Source organism: Cebus imitator, unplaced genomic scaffold, assembly GCF_001604975.1.
Source record: "Cebus imitator isolate Cc_AM_T3 unplaced genomic scaffold, Cebus_imitator-1.0 Scaffold18, whole genome shotgun sequence".
In the NCBI taxonomy this organism is placed as follows: domain Eukaryota; kingdom Metazoa; phylum Chordata; class Mammalia; order Primates; family Cebidae; genus Cebus; species Cebus imitator.
Window position 1 is genome coordinate 5,119,902 of NW_016107333.1, and position 19,088 is coordinate 5,138,989.

Sequence of the window (19,088 nt, forward strand, 5' to 3'; positions counted from 1 at the left end):
AGAGACGGGGTTTCACCATGTTGACCAGGATGGTCTCGATTTCTTGACCTCGTGATCCACCCGCCTCGGCCTCCCAAAGTGCTGGGATTACAGGCTTGAGCCACCGCGCCCGGCCTTTTTTTTTTTTTTTAAAGACAGAGTTTCACATTGTCACCCATACGGGAGTGCAATAGCACCATGTTGGCTCACTGCAACCTCTGCTTCCCGGGTTCAAGCAATTCTCCTGCTTCAGCCTCCCAAGTAGCTGGGATTACAGGGACCCACTACCGCACCTGGCTAATCTTTTTGTATTTTTAGTAGAGACAGGGTTTCACCATGTTGGCCAGGCTGGTCTCAAGCTCCAAACCTCAGGTGATCTGCCCACCTCAGCCTCCCAAAGTGCTGGGATTACAGGCATGAACCAGTACACCTGGCCTGCGACACCCTGTCTTAAAAACAAAACAAGAAAAATCCCCTATATTGTAGGGACTTCTCTCCTTCTCCTCAACCCAAGCCCCCAGTATCCTCATTTCCCTAATTCCATCCTTGCCCAGGCTCACACGCTGTGACCCCCTGAGCCCTGTAGGACTCCTGGTGGAGAGGCAGCTGCTCCTTTTAGCCACCCCTTCTGCACTGAGAGGCCGTGCAGGAAGGAGACCGGGAAACCACGCAGACTCCACCTTGGTGGAGGGCTCATGGATGGGGTTGCCCAAAACACACTCCTCCCTGGACTGAGGATAGAGCGTGATAGAGGGGAGGGCATAGCTCCCCTAGGCCCTACAGGCAGGGAAGGCTCTGCCCATGGACAGGGGTGGTCACCACCCTGAGCAGCCCCAGGCATGACTCAGAGTGGCCTCAGGACCTCTGCCTATGGTTAGATCCAGAGGAATCCAAGGTGAGGAAAAAACAGTGCAAAAAGGCTGAAATAACCAGCTAGCATCATAATGACAGGATCAGATTCACACATAGTAATATTAACCTTAAATGTAAGTGGGCTAAATGGCCCAATTAAAAGACACAGACTCGAAAATTGGATAAAAAGACCCATTGGTGTGTTATATCCATCTCACATGCAAAGACACACATAGTTTCAAAATAAAGGGATGAGGTATATTTACCAAGAAAATGAAATGCAAAAAAAAAACAGGGGTTGCAGTCCTAGTCTCTGATAAAACAGACTTTAAACCAACAAAGATCAAAAAAGACAAAGAAGGGCATTATGTAATGGTAAAGGGATCAATGCAATAAGAAGAGTTAACTATCCTAAATATATATGCACTCAATACAGGAGCACCCAGATTCATAAAGCAAGTTCTTAGAGATCTACAAAGAAACTTAGACTCCTATACAATAATATGGGAGACTTTAATACCCCACTGTCAATATTAGACAGCTCAACAAGACAGAAAATTAACAAGGATATTCAGGACTTGAACTCAGCTCTGGAACAAGCAGACCTAATAGACATCTATAGAACTCTCCACCCGCTGGCTGGCCTCGGTGGCTCACACCTGTAATCGCAGCACTTTGGAAGGCCAAGGAACGCAGATCACAAGGTCAGGAGGTTGAGACCATCCAGGCTGACATGGTGAAAGCCCGTCTCTACTTAAAAAAACACAAAAAAATTAGCCAGGTGTGGTGGCATGTGCCTGTAGTCCCAGCTACTCAGAAGGCTGAGGCAGGAGAATCACTTGAACCCAGGAGGTGGAGGTTGCAGTGAGCCAAGATCATGCCACTGCGCTCCAGCCTGGGCGACAGAGCAAGACTGTCTCAAAAAAAGCAAATGAACAAATGAACAAAAACAGCTCCCTGTAATCCCAGCACTTTGGGAGACTGAGGCAGGCAGATCACGAGGTCAGGAGATCGAGACCATCCTGGCCAACATGGTGAAACCTCATCTCTACTAAAATACAAAAAATTGGTCGGGCATGGTGGCGCATACCTGTAGTCCCAGCTACTCGGGAGACTGAGGAAGGAGAACTGCTTGATCTCTGGAGGCAGGGGTTGCAGTGAGCCAAGATCGTGCCACTGCGTTCCAGCCTGGTGACAGAGCAAGACTCCGTCTCAAAAAACAAAAACAAAACAAAACCAGCTCTTGGATTCATTGGTTTTTTTGAAGGGTTTTTTGTGTCTCTGTTTCCTTCAGTTATGCTCTGATCTTAGTTATTTCTTATCTTCTGCTAGCTTTGAATTTGTTTGTTTTTGCTTCTCTAGTTCTTTTAATTGTGATAGGGTGTCAATTTGAGATATTTCCCCGCTTTCTCCTGTGGGCATTTAATGCTATAAATTTCCCTCTAAACACTCCTTTAGCTGTATCCCAGAGAGTCTGGTTTTGAGTGAGTGAGTTTTGTTTTGTTTTGTTTTGTTTTGTTTTGAGACAGAGTCTCACTCTGTCACCAGGCGCCAGGCTAGAGTGCAGTGACACAACCTCGGCTCACTGCAACCTCCGCCTCCTGGTTCAAGCAATTCTCCTGCCTCAGCTTTCCCAGTAGCTGGGACTACAGGTGCGCGCCACCACGCCCAGCTAATTCTTTTGTATTTTTAGTAGAGACGGGGTTTCACCATGTTGGCCAGGATGGTCTTGATCTCTTGACCTTGTGATCCGCCCACCTTGGCCTCCCAAAGTGCTGGGATTACAGGCGTGAGCCACCGTGCCCGGCCTTTGAGTGAGTTTCTTAATCCTGAGTTCTAATTTGATTCACTGTGGTCAGAGAGACTGTTTGTTATTACTTCCATTCTTTGGCATTTGCTGAGGAGTGTTTTACTTCCAATTATGTGCTTAATTTTAGAATAAGTGCTTAGCGTTAATGTGCTACAAGCATCTCTTTCAGGAATCCTTACAAAAAAAGGACAAAGGGGAAGAAGGGGAGGGACACTAGGGTGCAGTGAAGTGGCCTTCAGCAGTCACTGAAGGCTGGATTTTCAGGCTACATGGCTTGGCAGTCATAGGGAGTATGGTTGGCCTGAGCAGGCTGCCCTCTGGGGTTGGTGAGGGTGTGGGTCCTATGCTGAGGGAGCCCTTGCCACCTGATGCCCAGCCTTGAAATAGGGCCTTATGGCCTCCACATCTTGAGCTTCATGGCCACCATGTCCTGGGCAACATAGCGAGACCTCATCTCTACTAAATAATTGCTTTGAATTAGCCGGGTGTAGTGTAGCACACCTGTATTTGAGCCCAGGCGGTCAAGTCTCCAGTGAGCCTAATTTTTAGAGATAGGATCTTGCCCTGTCACTCAGGCTACAGTGCAGTGCTATTAGAGCAAGACCCTATCTCTAAATTTTTTCTTTCTTTCTCTTTCTGTCTGTCTCTCTGGGCATTGTCAGGGCTCTGCAAAGCTCTGCTGGAAAAGCTTTAGATTCCAGGGTGGCCCTCTTAGGAAGTGGATGGGACTCCTTCAGGGTGCTTGTGGAGGGCTGATGCTGGAGCCAGACTCCACTAGACCTCACGCATTGCTAGCCAAGTGGGTGACCATCTCTGTCCCTCCATCTAGAGAGAAGCAAGGCCACAGCCGTGGCCCTGGGCAGTTTCCCGGCAGGTGGCCAGGCCGAGCTGTCGCTGAGACTCGGGGAGCCATTGATCATCATCTCTGAGTAAGTCCATGGGCACTGGGTACCTGAATATGCACTAATAGAGCCAGGTGTGGTGGTGTGTGCCTGTAGTCCCAGCTGTTTGGAAGGCTGAGATGATCGCTTCTCGGCCTTTTGGCTAAGATCAAGTGTGGAAGGCTGAGATGGGAGAATCGTTTGGGCTCAGGAGTTCAAGGCTGCAGTGAGCTATGACCAAGCCAGTGCACTGCAGCTTGGGTGACAGAGTAAGACTCTATCTCTAAAAATAAATGAATGGGCCAGGTGTGGTGGCTCACACCTGTAATCCCAGCACTTTGGGAGGCTGAGGTGGGTGGATCATCTGAGGTCAGGAGTTCAAGACCAGCCTGGCCAACATGGTGAAACCCTGTCTTTACTAAAATAAATGGGCTTGGTGGCAGGCACCTGTAATCCCAACTACTCGGGAGGCTGAAGCATGAGAGTTGCTTGAACCCAGGAGGCAGAGGTTGCAGCGAGCTGAGATCATACCATTGTACTCTAGCCTGGGTGACAAGAGCAAAATTCTGTCTCAAAAAAAACAAAAAAAATTAGGCTGGGCATGGTGGCTCATGCCTGTAATCCAGCACTTTGGGAGGCCAAGGTGGGTGGATGACCTGAGGTCAGGAGTTCAAGACCAGCCTGGCCATCATGGTGAAACCCCATCTTTATAAAAATAAATAAATAAATAATTAAAAATAGGCTGGGCATGGTAGCTCACACCTATGATCTCAGCCCTTTGGGAGGCTGAGGTGGGTGGATCATGAAGTCAGGAGTTCAAGACCAGCCTGGCCAACATGGTGAAACTCCACCTCTACTAAAAATACAAAAATTACCTGGGTGTGGTGGCGGGCACCTGTAGTCCCCACTACTCGGGAGGCTGAGGCAGGAGAATCGCCTGAACCCAGGAGGCAGAGGTTGCAGTGAGCCGAGATCACACCACTGCACTCCAGCCTAGTGACAGAGTAAGACTCCATCTCAAAAAAAAAAAATAATAATAATAATAAAATAAATGAAGGAAGGAAAGAATGGTGATGCTCTCAAGGGAGAAGGGTCCCTTCCCCCCAGTAGAAAAGCACAAGGCATTTGCTGAAATGCTCACAGAATCCCTGTGGTAGGGTTTCAGGTGGCTGGACATCCCTCAGGGAGAACCGTGGGTGGGCAGGGCCCTGTAGCAGGGAACCTGGAATCATGCCATCTACCACCAGCCCCAGCTCTGGCCCAGGAGGTACCTGGACAAGCTAGTGTAGGGAAGCCTGGGAAACAGGTGGGACAGACGGCCGCAGGATCCAGCCTGAGAGGGTCCCTGCAAACCCAGAATGTGCAGTTTTTGGGGCCTTGGCTCGTCTGAAAGAGGTATCCCCACTCCTATCTCTCTCCAGGGATGGAGACTGGTGGACGGTGCTGTCTGAAGTCTCAGGCAGAGAGTACAATATCCCCAGTGTCCACGTGGCAAAAGTCTCCCATGGGTGAGTTCCCACTTCAGGCCCGCCTTGCGGGAGTTTCCTGCTTTTTCTTCCCACAAGCACTCCCCTTCATGCGCAGCTTTGTGCTGAGCAAAGGGGAGGAGTATCAGTCAGGCGCGGCTTTATGCTGGGGGTAGAGGAGAATCAAGCCCAGGCCCTGCCCTCAGGAGGAACAGACGGCTCATCCTAGCATAGGTTGGCCTGTGAGACATGGGAGCCAGAGGAGGGGTTTGGGAAGGCCTATAGAGGAGATGTGGAGCTCTAAGCTTTGGAGGGTGGCCAGGATCTAGTGGTGGAAAATGCTGAAAGGGCCATGTGGGTGATGGGAGCACACCACGTGAGGGGCTGGTGCAGTGGTGTGCGCCTGTAGCCCCAGCTTCTAGGGAGGCTGAGGTGGGAAGATCACCTGAGTCTAGATGGTCAAGACTGCAGTGAGCCGCAATTGTGCTATTGCTCTCCAGTCTAGGCCACAGAGCGGGAGCCTGTCTCAATAAAAAGAAAAAACAGAGGGGCAGTGCTTGGAAAGGTGAGGCTTAGAAAGGTTCGTGGATAGAATCAGGGTGCTGGGGGGACTGGGTAGGGATAGCACAGAGGCTGGGATCACCCCAGGTTACTTGGGAATGAGGTCTCCAGGCAGAGATAGCTGGGGCTGTCCCCATAAGTTTGTCCTCCCAGGGCCCTGGAGCCAGGACTAGGAGGACAAAGATGGTGTGGACCTCAGAGATCCCAAGGCCAGCTGTTCATGGAACAGACAGAACTTTGAGGCCCAGAGAGGGAGGGCCTTGTGAGGGTCACTCAGAGGCGGTAGTAAAATCTTGGCTTCCCTATTGCTCCAGGCTGACCCTGTCCCTTGTCCCTCTCTCTTGCTTCTCCAGGTGGCTGTATGAGGGCCTGAGCAGGGAGAAAGCCGAGGAACTGTTATTGTTACCTGGGAACCCTGGAGGGGCCTTCCTCATCCGAGAGAGCCAGACCAGGAGAGGTGAGTAAGCTCAGCGTCAGCCCAGGCCCTTCCTGCGTGGAGGTCTCAGAAAGGAGCCCACAGATATATGGCTGCAGGTGCAGCCCAGAAAATAGGCTTTGCCGGCAAGGCATGGTGGCTCATGCTTGTAATCCCAGCACTTTGGGAGGCACAGGTGGGTGGATCACAAGGTCAGGAGTTCGTGACCAGCCTGGTCTATATGGTGAAATACAAAAATTAGCTGGGCATGGTGGCGGGCACCTGTAATCCCAGCTACTCAGGAGGCTAAGGCAAGAGAATCACTTGAACCAGGGAGGGGGAGATTATAGTGAGCTAAGATTGCGCCACTCAGAAGAGTGGGCCACAGAGTGAGACTCTATCTCAAAATAAAAAAAGGAAAAGAAAAGAAAAGAAAATAGACTTTGCCTGACTCCTCAGTCGGTCAACCAGGATTTCCTGAGCCCCAGCTCCGTCCCTGCCCATATGAGCCATGTGGGGCTCAGGCTTGGAGAGATGGAGACAAGCCATGAAAGCAGAGGAGAGGCAGCTAACTTTGGAGCAATCAAAGGAGGCTTCAGAGAGGAGTGCACCATGAATTGAAACTTAAGGATGCTCCCACAGGATCCCAGGCAACAAGACACAGTGGTGCTGGGGTGGACCAGGGGGCTGCACCTCAGAACAATAGGAGGTAAGAAGTGAGCAAGGCTCCAGCACAGAGGCCTTGGATGCCGGGTTAAGAAGCTTGGGTTTTCTCCCAAGGCAGCGGGAGTTGCTATTCAGCGGAGACACAGTGCCGGGTGTGTGTTCTGGGGGAAACAAGAGGATGCATTATTGTGACTCTCTGAGTGTGTTCTGCGGGCCACTTGCTTAGTGATAGAGAGGGTGGGGCGGTCAGTTTAGGGGACACCGAAAATCGTATCCTTCTCTGAGAGGTTTTTAATCTGTGTTAACATAAGACTTCTCAGCTTTGCACAGTGGCAGTATGGCAGCCAATGAGGTTTATCCGAGGTGTGATTATTGCTAATTGAAAACTTTTCCTAATACTCCGCCGTGACGACTTGCAATATAGTCGGCATTGGCAATTTTTGACAGTCTCTGTGGAGACTGGAAAAAAAAAACAACATAAGACTTCTTAGGGCGTTGCCTTTGCCTATTTCCCAAGTGCTTCTGAGAACAGGAGCATTTCTTCATGCAGCCCCTGTAATATTCACTCCATGTTCATTCATTCAGGAAATGCTTCTCAAGCACCTACAATGTGGGGAGGCTGTAGGGAATGACAGGACCTACTGTATGTGCCAGGTCTTAGGCATCTCTGGTGAGTGAGGTGGGCATTGTCCTGCTCTCAGGGAGCTACCAGGTCACTGGAAGCCAGTGTTCCATGGCACAGAGTTTGGGAAACAGACCTGTATTTGAGATTCGCAGTCATGCCAGGGCTTGTCCCTCAAATGCTAAGAATGTGATGGGACTTGAGGGTAGGGCAGAGGCCAGATGTGAAGGGCTGGAGTTCCTAGCCTTGGTGTTGAGCAGTCTGGCTGTTATCTGCCATGTTGCTGCCATGAGATCCTATAAGCAATAGAATGAAAAATCTTCATTTCTGAAAATGAATATAGGCTAGGCACGGTGGCTCACACCTACAATCCCGGGACTTTGGGAGGCTGAGGTAGGAGGATCACTTGTGCCCAGGAATTTGAGACCAGCCTAGGCAACATAATGACACCACTTCTCTACAAAAAAAAATTTTAAATTTAGTGAGGAATGGTGGTGCGTGCCTGTAGCCTGAGCTACTTGGGAGGCTGAGGCAGGAGGATCACTTGAGCTCAGGAGTTCCAGGATGCAGTGAGCCATGACTGCATCACTGCACTCCAGCCTGGGCAACAGAGCCAGACTCCATCTCCATAAAATAAAAGTGGTCTCAGGTACCTTGTTACAGAGGCAAAAAAGAGAAAAAATAAAAGTGAATGTGAAAGGCCCACAGTAGGGATCAAGGCTCAGCCAACACATTGGCAACTAGGATTTGTAAAAGAGTATAGTCACAGAATTTCCCTACACTGACCAACAGTGATTGCTCCCTCTCAAAGACACATGATTCTGATCTCTTGGCAAAACATTGAAATGGTGACAGGATCTCTTGGGTCAATAGCCAGTCAGAGCTGGAAACCCACTGGAAATCATCTCATGGATCCTCCTCTTCCCATTGTACAGACCGAAAAACAGAGGCCCAAGAGGGGTCAGGATGCGCCACATCACGCATGCATGTGGGAATTCTCCCACCGCAGGTGCGAGATGCTCTGAGCTGCTGCCCCTGCCCTGAGTCCCTTAAGACAGTCATGTTGGCATGAGGCATTCATGTTGGCACTGCATGCACAGCCACAGACTAGGGAAGGAGGTATCAGGAGCAGACAGAACTCCTGGCGCCTGCCTTGATATAAACCAACTATGACAGGTTGTGGGGACTTTTGTTCTCTGCCTCAGTCTCCCTCCTAGGGCCCTCTCCAGCTTCTTTGCCTCTCCTCCTCTGCCCTTGGTCATTCCTAGGTTGACCTCTCCAAGGCCCCTCCTGCTCTTTTCTAGGCAGCATTAGCACCCCCACCTCACATACACCCATAGGCTGGTAGTGGGGCTGGGGAGGCCAGCCCAGCACAACAGCTGCAAACAGGAAACCACAACAGTGGTGCGGAGTGGAGCAGGGCCCCACTGCAGACTGTCCCTGGGAGCTCTAGAAGCCACAGGAAGTGCTCACTGCTCAGCTGCCCCACCCCTGGCCCATTCTCTGACCTGGTTCAGCCCCAAGAGTATAGTGGCCGGCTCTTATGGCCACTCTGCCCCTTACCTAAGAAGGCACAGATACAAGGAGAAAACCCTGTGAGTGACAGAGGAGAAAGCCGTAAGGATCCATGAACTTTGTTTGTTTGTTTGTTTGTTTGTTTGTTTGAGACAGAGTCTCACTGTGTCGCCCAGGCTGGAGTGAAGTGGCACATTTTGACTCACTGCAACCTCCATGTCCTGGGTTCAGGTGATTCTCATGCCTCAGCCTCCCTGGTAGCTGGGATCACAGGTACATGCTACCATACCCAGGAAATTATTATTATTATTTTTTTTCTGAGACAGAGTCTTGCTCTGTCACCCAGGCTGGAGTGTAGTGGCACAATCTCAGCACACTGCAACCTCCACCTCCTGGGTTCAAGCGATTCTCCTGCCTCAGCCTCCTGAGTAGCTAGGATTACAGGCATGTGCCACCATGCCCAGCTAATTTTTGTATTTTTTATAGAGATTGGGTTTCACCATGTTGGCCAGGCTAGTCTTGAACTCCTGACCTCAGGTGATCCACCCACCTTAGCCTCCCAAAGTGCTGGGATTACAGGCATGAGCCACTGTACTAGGCTATTTTTTTGTATTTTTAGTTGAAACGGGGTTTTGCTGTGTCGCCCAGGCTGGTCTCGAACTCCTGAGCTCAGAAAATCTGCCTGCCTTGACCTCCCAAAGTGCTAGGTTTACAGGCATGAGCCACCTCACCCAGCAAGATCCATGAAGATCTTTAAGGACCCATAAGATCCTCACAAGGCCAGGCACGGTGACTCATGCCTGTAATCCCTGTGCTTTTGGAGGCCGAGGTGAGTGGATTACCTCAGGTCAGGAGTTTGGGACTAGCCTGGCCAACATGGCGAAACCCTGTCTCTACTAAAAATACAAAAAAATTAGCTGGGCGTGGTGGCAGGTGCCTGTAATCCAGCTATTTGGAAGGCTGAGACAGGAGAATTGCTTGAACCTGGGAGGCAGACGTTACAGTGAGCCAAGATTGCACCACTGCACTCCAGCCTGGGTGACAGAGCGAGACTCTGTGTCAAAAAAAACACAAAAAAACAAAAAAGATCCACATAATTACTGGTACTAAAGTCACCAGATCCCCATAGCCAGTTCCAAAAGGGGATGGATCAGAACGCAGCTCGTTATCAAAGAGGAAGATGAAAAACGTTAGTGGGGGAGAAAAAAGTAAAGAAGAAATTTGCCACTGCTCCAGGAAAAGTAACGTTTTCCTGCAGGTCATGGCCAATGTGTGGATCAGGAAATCAGTTTAGAGGCCAGGTACAGTGTCTCACACCGGTAATCCCAGCACGTTGTGAGCCCAAGGCAGGAGGATTGCTTGGGCTCAGGAGTTCAAGACCAGCCTGGGCAACAAAGAGAGATCCTCCCCCATCTCTTAAAAAAAAAACAAAAAAATGGCCAGCCACAGTGGCTCACGCCTGTAATCCCAGCACTTTGGGAGGCTGAGGCAGGCAGATCATGAGGTCAGGAGATGAGACCAGCCTGGCCAACATGGTGAAATCCCATCTCTACTACAAATACAAAAATTAGCTGGATGTGGTGGCGCATGCCTGTAGCCCCTGCTACTTGGGAGGCTCAGGCAGGAGAATCACTTGAACCAGGGAGTCAGAGGTTGCAGTGAGCCAAGATTGCACCACTGCACTCCAGCATGGCAACAGAGTGAGACTTCGTCATAATAAATAAATAAATAAATAATTAGCCAGGTGTGGTGGCATGTGCCTGTTGTCTCAGCTACTTGGGAGGCTAAGACAAGAGGATCACTTGAGCCCAAGAGGTCGATGCTGCAGTGAGCTGTGATCACACCACTGCACTCCAGCCTAGATGACAGAGCAAGACCCTGTCTTTAAAAAATAAATAAATAAATTCAATAAACAAACTACCGATGCATGCACCCACCTCCAGAGTTTCTGATCTCACTGGTCAGGGATGTGGCTTGCACACTGTAAAAGCTGCCCAGGTGATTCTGATGTATAGCCAGGGTCAGAACCCACTACTTTAGTGGGTCTGGACCAGTGTGTGTTTGTAGTGAAATTGAGCAGAGAACATCACCATGGTTGGGGTAAATATTGCGTCATAGAACTTTTGTTTCAGGATTTTTATAAGGTGTGTCCCGGGTCACAGCATAAACTTTCGTACTGTGGTTTGACACCTCAGTGACTCTAGGGGCCCAAATGACGTCACAGAACAGTGCTTCTCACTCTTGAGTGTACAGGAATCATCAGGGGAATGTGATGACACTGTAGACTTGTGGGCCCACCGCAGACATAACTGAGTCAGACTTTGGGGGCAGAGGTCAGAAATCTGCTTCTTGGGCAAGCTCTCAGGATAGTTATACTGTTCTCTTGAGTTTGAAAACACAGTTCAAATCTAGGGAACCCAGAATGAAATAAGAGACAATGTATTTTACATTATGCTTTTGTCTAATATAGTGGGAATCAGTCATTGACTGAGTGAGTGAGTGATACTAGGATCAGCTTCTCGTTGGCCCAAAGGCACCTCTGGGATGGGGATACCACAGGGGCTTTAAGCCTGTGTGTGGACCAAGGAGGAAGGCCTGGGACCCTGAGCTACCAGGGACACTAATCAGAGTCCAGAGTACGAAGACCCCATCTTCCTGAGTCCCACTGGCAAACCTGGCTATATGATAGGCCTGGGGACAGCCATAGCCAGGCTCTAGTCAGCTCCCAAATCTTGGTCTGTGAAGGGGGTCTGGAAGACTTTGTGGAGGTCACGGGGTTGTGCAGAGGTCAGCATAGGGTTGGGGACAGGCTCTAGGAGCAGCCCCCACTGGCTATCCTGCTGTGTATCTGTTCTGTGTCAGGCGCTATAAGGGGGATTGATGAGCAAGACATGGTTCCTGCCCCTGTGGGGCTCACCTCTGTCCACTGTCAATTGGGAAACACTTACTGAGCATCTCCCCCAAGTCAGGCCTGCTAAGTCATGGCTTTTGTCCTCAGGCTTCAGATAGTGGATCAGCCTATTGGCCAGGATCACCTCAAGTGATCCACCCACCTTGGCTTCCCAAAGTGCTGAGATTACAGGCATGAATTACCATGCCCGGTCCTGCTAATTTTTTCTTTTCTTTTTTCTTTTTTGAGACGGAGTCCCACTCTGCTGTTAGGCTGGAGTACACTGCAACCTCTGCCTCCCAGGTTCAAGCGATTCTCCTGCCTCAGCCTCCTGAGTATCTGGGTCTACAGGTGTGCACCACCAGGCCCAGCTAATTTTTGTATTTTTAGTAGAGGTGGGTTGGAGTGGAGGTTGCAGTGAGCCAAGATCGCGTCGCTGTACTCCAGCTTGGGCAATGAGAGCGAAACTCCATCTCAAAAAAGAAAAAAAAATCAGTGTACATGGTCTGATGGGAATAATACAGCAACTAAATACTTGAAATGAGGACGCTTAAGGAAAATCACAGCTGTGGATGTGTTGGCAAGACTGTACTTATTTCCCCTGAGTGTGTTGATTTCATACCTGTGTCTGAGCCTAGAGCGGTGTCAGGCATGTAGTGGGTGCTCAGCGGATGTTTACTGAATAAATGAATGAGCAGGTGAGCACACCTGTGCATGTTGAGAGGCGGAGAGAGGATGAAGAGCTTGGGAAGATGGCCCCCTCCAAATCGGAAGATTCAGGCTATTTTCAGCATCAGACTGCCAAGGACAGAACCAAAGTCACCTCCCCATCACCCCTAGTGCCTTGCTTCCCAGTCAGTCAGCTGGACCTGTGTACCCCACAGCACTCCATCTTCATTCAGCTAAGGGATGGCTCTGGGTGGGTCTTCTGTGCCCAAGGCTGGGTAGGGCTTAGTAAATGCTCAATATGTGTTTGCTGCAAACCATGAAATGATAAGCCTTCAAGAATCAATCCCAACACCATCTGTGCTCACAGACAGTAAAAGTGCAAATGGTGATGAGCTTTCCTTAAAACTGCTTGTAATCATGGCTCTGTCCGAGTGTTTATCACAGAGTTTCAGTCATTCAACAAATGCATACTGTGTGTTGACAGTGCCAGGCACTGTTAAAAACACTAGAGACTTTGCAGTATGAAAAGCAAGATTCCTGCCCACAATCTAGTTGGCAAGGTGGACAGTGAATAAATAAGAAAGAGTGTGAGAGTGATAAGTGCCAAGAGGAAATAAAGCAGTGTTTGGAGGACACGAAGTGCCAGGGTGTGAGTGTGTGAGCACAGGCCTTAGGGAGGCACGTCCTCAGCAGGAAACTATGGGAGATGGGACGAGGGGAGGGGGGCGTTGGGAGTCAGGTCACACAGAGCCTTTCCAGGGAGAGGACTTGGGATTGATTTTAAGTGTGACGGGGAGAATTCTGAGTAGGGGAGCGAGACGACCTGACCCCTGACCTGCTACAAAGAGAGGAAGCCTCGCAGGAAGCGGTAGCAGGCTCTGTCCAGGTGAGAAGTGGTGGGCTCTTGGCTCTGTTGTGACCATACCAAATAGGGCTTTTTGTTGGGTTGGATGTGAGGCTGAGAGAAAGGAACCAATCAGGGATGGATGCCTCCTGAGGACCTCTTATCCCTGAGGATCAGGTTGATCAACAACCAGATCCCAAGTGTAGCTACCTTTTCTGATTCTAATAATGTTGTGACAGTGGCCAGGGTAGGGTGGTTGAAGAACCTTGCAAAAGATATAAGGTCTTGGTCACTAGTTCAGCTGGGTTGGTTGGCCTTCTGGGCCTATTTTCAAATATTTAGCCCATTCCCAACCAGCGTTTTTTCAAGGTTACAGCACAGCTCAAGAAGAGACTCTTCTCAAACGTGTAGAATACAAGCCGGCATTGTAGTGTACACCTATGTCCCAGCTACTTGGGAGGCTGAGGCAACAGGATCACTTGAGCCCAGGATTTTGAGGCCTACCTGAGCAATAGTCAAACTGTCTCTAAAAAAATTTTTTAAAAGTCCGGGCACGGTGGCACACGCCTATAATCCCAGCACTTTGGGAGGCGGAGGCGGGCAGATCGCCCGAGGTTGGGAGTTCAAGACCAGCCTGACCAACGAGAAACCCTGTCTACTAAAAATATAAAATTAGCCTGGTTTGGTGGCAGGTGCCTATAATCCCAGCTACTCGGGAGGCTGAGGCAGGAGAATCGTTTGAACCCAGGAAGCGGAGGTTGTGGTGAGCCGCGTTTGTGCCATTGCACTCCAGCCTGGGCAACAAGAGCGAAACTGTGTTGCAAAAAAAAAAAATTAAAGTTCAAAGGTCAAAGGGCTCCCAATCAGGCAAAAATAACAAAAGGAAGCAAAGACCCTACTGGTGTCAATATCTTCTCAAAGCATATTGACTCCGGGTCACCTTGTTAAATTAACTTTTTAGTTCTAGTAGCTTTTTGACAGATTCCTTAGGATTATCTACATATGATTGTATTATCTGTAAGTAAAGGCAGTTGTATTGTGTCTTTTCCAGTCCATATACTTTTAGTTTCTTTTTCTTTTCTTTTTCTTGCACTTGTTAGAACCTTTAGTACAACATTGAGTACGAATGGTAAGAACATTATTGCTTTGTTCCCAATCTTAGAAGGAAAATAATCAATCTTTCCCATTAAGTATGTGAGTTGTAGATTTGTTTTGTTCTGTTTTAGACATAGTGTTGCTCTGTCTCCCAGGCTGGAGTGCAATGGCCCAATCTCAGCTCACTGCAACCTCCGCCTCCTGGGTTTAAACAATACTCCTGCCTCAGCCTCCTAAGTAGCTGAGATTATAAGTGCACACCATCATGCCCAGCTAATTTTTCTGTTTTTGTAGAGATGGGGTTTTACCATGTTGGCCAGGCTGGTCTCCAACTCCTGGCCTCAGGTGATCTGCCTGCCTCAGCCTCTCAAAGTGTTGGGATGACAGGGGTGAGCCACTGCACCTGGCCTTAGTTGTAGATTTTTCACAGATGCTCTATATCAGGTATTCTTCCGTGGTAGACAGAATAATCATCCCCCAAGAATGTTCAGGTCCTAATCCGCAGTACCTGTGAATATGTTACCTTACATCGCAAAAAGAGTTTGCAGATGTGATTAAGGATTTTGAGGTGGGAAGATTATTTTGGATTGTCCAGTTGGACCCAGTAGAATCACCAGGATGCTTATGAGAGGGAGGCAGGAAGGTTAGAGTTAGAGGCAGGAAGATGCTACTGGCTGTGGAGACTGAGGAAGGAGCCATGAGCAGAGGGATGCCTATGGCTTCTAGAAACAAAAAGAAAAGAAAATGGATTCTTCTCTAGAGCCTGCAAAAGGAACACTGCCCCGCTGACATCTTGATTTTTGATTTTTGGACAAAAATCACTTGATTTTTGTCCAGTGAAACTTTTCAGACTTCTAACCTCCAGAACTGTAAAAGAATACTGCGTGTTATTTTAAGCTGCTAAATTGATGGTAACTTATTACAGCAGCAATAGGAAACTAACACACTCTATTCATCGTTTTCTGCTTTTGTTTTTTTAATCATGAGGGGTGTTGAATTTTTTCAAATGATTTTTCTGCATTTTTTCAGGCGATCATGGTTTTTTTGTTGTTGTTGTTGTTTGAGACAGAATCTCACTCTGTTGCCCAGGCTGGAGTGCAGTGGTGCGATCTCAGCTCACTGCAACATCCACCTCCCGGGTTCAAGTGATTCTCCTGCCTCAGCCTCCCAAGTAGCTGGGATTATAGGCATACATCACCAGGCCTGGCTAATTTTGTATTTTTAGTAGAGATGAGGTTTCTCCATGTTAGTCAGGCTGGTCTTGAACTCCCAACCTCAGGTGATCCACCAGCCTCGGCCTCCCAAAGTGCTGGGATTACACGTGTGAGCCACTGCACCTGGCCCAGTTCTTATTTTTAAAATAAATTTTAATTTTATATATCCTTATCATTAATCAAGTGATGTTCAGTTTTTTTTTGTTTGTTTGTTTTTTGTTTTTGAGATGGAGTCTCACTCTGTCACCCAGGTTAGAGTGCAGTGGCACAGTCTCAGTTCACTGAAACCTCTGCCTTACAGGTTCAAGCGATTCTCCTGCCTCAGTCTCCCAAGTAGCTGGGTCTACAGGCACTTGCCACTGCACCCAGCTAATTTTTGTATTTTTAGTAGAGGCAGGGTTTTACCACCTTGGCCAGGCTGGTCTCAAACTCCTGACCTCGTGATCCACCCACCTCGGCCTCCCAAAATGTTGGGATTACAGGGGTGAGCCACCACGCCTGGCCTGTAGCTATCACTTTCAACACCAGATCCATAGGCACCACCAGAGGGACTGCTCAAGCTTCTTCTACCAAAACTGCCCCTTTCATGGGTCTATAATTTGATTGCTATTGTCCACTATAATTGCTAAAATTAGTAATAAAAATAAAAACAATAATAAAAGTAGGGTGGGCACAATGGCTCATGCCTGTAATCCCAGCACTTTGGGAGGCTGAGGCGGATGGATCATGAGGTCAGGAGATATAGACCATCCTGGCCAACATGGTGAAACCCCATCTGTACGAAAACACAAAACATTAGCTGGGTGTGGTGGCACATGCCTATAATCCTAGCTACTCAGGAGGCTGAGGCAGGGGAATCACTTGAAGCCAGGAGGCAGAGGTTGCAGTGAGCAGAGATCACGCCACTGCACTCCAGCCTGGCAACAAAGCAAGACTTCATCTCAAAAAATAAATAAATAAAATAAAAATAAAAATAACATCCACGTGCCCACTTGCCAGTGGAAATTACCTAACAAACGCTTTGTAGCCCCCTCTCATATTTCACTGTGTTAATCATTCAGTTGCTTTTCTTCAGAGCTTTGCCGTGTGTCCCTGTAAAACATATGTCATCTTGGCTGTCTTTGAACTTTAAATAGAATCCAGCCGAATGTATGTTCTGTAATGTTGTTCTGCTTATTATTTCCAAGATTTACTTGTGCCTATGTATGTAGCAGTTATTTTTACTGCTGTATAGTATTACACTCTATAGTCCACAATTTATTCTACTCTTGAGCTCAAATGGGCTGTTTGCCATTTTGACTTTTACAAACAATGCTGCCGTGAACATCCTTGTTCGTGTGCCTCTAAGGTAATGTGCCTGGGTAGAACTGCTGGGTTGTAGGGTGCGTGCATGTTCAGCTCATCTAGTTAATGCCAAACTATCTCCAAGGTGGCTTGTGCGAATCTCTTCCACCAGCAGGCTGGGAGCTCCTACTTCTCCACTTCCTTGCTGGCATCTACTGACAATGTTTTCACATCCTAACACTTCTGCCACCTGAGTCTTTGTAAGAATAGCCAACACTGAATGTTCAAGTACACGGTGCCAGACTCTGTGCTGAGGGCTCTGTGTGTGTGATTTCACTCTCACAAGATCCCCATCTATTATGAACGCGTTATTGATGACCAAGAGAGCAAGTCTTTTATCCTGCTTCTGCCCCAGACACTTCCTTTCTGCTGGGGCCCTGTGGCCATGTTTCCTATCTTTGTTACCCAACCTGGGTGGTGTTGAGTCCCAGCAGGGCCTTGGTGTCACCGTGGACCCCTCTCTCCTCAGGCTGTTACTCCCTGTCAGTCCGCCTCAGCCGCCCTGCTTCCTGGGACCGGATCAGACACTACAGGATCCAGTGCCTTGACAATGGCTGGCTGTACATCTCACCGCGCCTCACCTTCCCCTCACTCCAGGCCCTGGTGGACCATTACTCTGGTATGGCCTTTCTCTGCCTCCAGGAGTAGGCCAGGATAGACTATGGGGAGGAGCAGGCAGTTGTGCTCTTGTATATTTTACCTGCTATGGAGTATTCAAACAGAAGAGAGGCCTCCCCTATTTTCATGCCAGGCCCTGTGCCAAGAAATGCAGGCTGGGAGCCCTGTCTTTACTTCATGCCCTGGCAGAAAAGCCACAGATATCCTCTACAGGCTCAGGTCAGTACCTTGCCTACCACTCTGGTTCCGATTCAGAGCCCCTGGCAGCAGGAGTTCTCTCCACAGGAACCAGGCCCAGAGCTGTGGCTGGGTGGTATTTGATCCTGACTCTCCTTAGCACTTCCTGATCCTGTCCTTTTACAGACACCAGAAGATGCAGTCACTAGGCACAGCATCAGGGGACAGAGAGTGAAGAGCACTCCTGGGCAAACTCATGGGGATTTTCTGTAGGTCACTCCCTGCGGGAGCAGGCACTGGCAGTGGAAGTAGAGACTGGGCATTCCTTAGCTTTTTCCTTCCCAAAGCACTTTTCTAACCAGAACTTGGGCTCAAGAGGTCCATTAACTCACCCTAAATCATACAGTGGATTGTTTCCCAAAATTAGCCCAGAAAGACCTTTGACTATTATCTGTCTCCATGAAAGCAACAGCTTGGGGCTCATGTCCTGTACCTCTTTGGTACCTGTGCCCCCTCCAGCCACGTGTAGAGGGCTGTCAGGGTGAGGGCTGTTGAGGAGAAGCAGGGTGAGTCGGCCATGTCAGGGATGGGGGTCTCTTCCTCAGAGCTGGCGGAAGACATCTGCTGCCTCCTCAAGGAGCCCTGTGTCCTGCAGAGGGCTAGCCAGCTCCCTGGCAAGGACATGCCCCTACCTGTGACTGTGCAGAGGACACCACTCAACTGGAAAGAGCTGGACAGGTAAAGTGGGGGAACTCCTGGAAACATTAAAGTGGGACCAAGAGTTAGAAGGAACCACCCCTGGGAACCCACAACCCAGAATGCACCTGTCATATTCAGGGATACCTGGGAGCCAGAGCCAGAGGGCACTGACTTAATTCCTGGAGCCCAGCCCAGGCTCGCCAGGTGGGGCTGGGGGAGCTGATCTGACAGGGAACAGGAGAGCCCCGTGAGGTCTTCAGCAGGAGTGAGAGGTTTTGAGAACAGTGCACTTTTGTGTGTAGTGAATGCAGGAAGGAGAAAATGGCTCCTTGACCTAGTTCTCTTCCTTTGTCCACAGCTCCCTCCTGTTTTCTGAAGTTGCCACAGGGGAGGAATCTCTTCTCAGTGAGGGTCTCCGGGAGTCACTTAGCTCCTACATCAGCCTGACTGAGGAGGCTGTCTCTTTGGATGATGCCTAGGACCAAAGGAGAGGCAGAAAGGGAAACCAAGGCTGTAGCACCTAGAACCCCAGTTCAGTCCAACCTCCTGTGCATGCTAGAGGCAGGGCTATGCACTCAAGTGAGGGAGGGCTGGGACACAGAGGGGCATCCAGGGTCCTACCTGTACCTTGCTCTTTCCTCCTTTGGCCTTAGGAAGTCACCTTCCTCTTCCCTGTGCTGTGATCCCACCTGCAACCTCTAGTCTGAGTGCAGAAAAGTTGAGAGCAGGGCCAGGGTTCCAAAAAGAGAGTAAGCCTCCTGGGGGTATGAC

The 19,088-nt window shown here is 49.2% G+C and overlaps 1 protein-coding gene and 1 non-coding gene across 3 annotated transcripts in view; both read left to right on the forward strand.

Annotated features, from left to right (window-relative positions):
• The window catches only part of SLA2 (Src like adaptor 2), a 28,146-nt gene extending 9,058 nt beyond the window's left edge, over nt 1-19,088 (forward strand). Inside the window, exons 3-8 of one of the 2 annotated variants that reach the window (XM_017512690.2) lie at nt 3,471-3,570; nt 4,944-5,030; nt 5,903-6,006; nt 17,293-17,442; nt 18,224-18,356; nt 18,676-19,088. In XM_017512690.2, the coding sequence (XP_017368179.1) occupies nt 3,471-3,570; nt 4,944-5,030; nt 5,903-6,006; nt 17,293-17,442; nt 18,224-18,356; nt 18,676-18,796 (695 nt within the window). In that variant the 3' untranslated portion in view covers nt 18,797-19,088. The remainder of the gene's footprint in view (nt 1-3,470; nt 3,571-4,943; nt 5,031-5,902; nt 6,007-17,292; nt 17,443-18,223; nt 18,357-18,675) is intronic. The other variant, XM_017512701.2, reaches the window with a different exon arrangement.
• Nucleotides 6,949-7,089, forward strand: LOC119469337. The gene has a single exon (XR_005198130.1). It is a non-coding gene; the product is annotated as a U4 spliceosomal RNA (small nuclear RNA).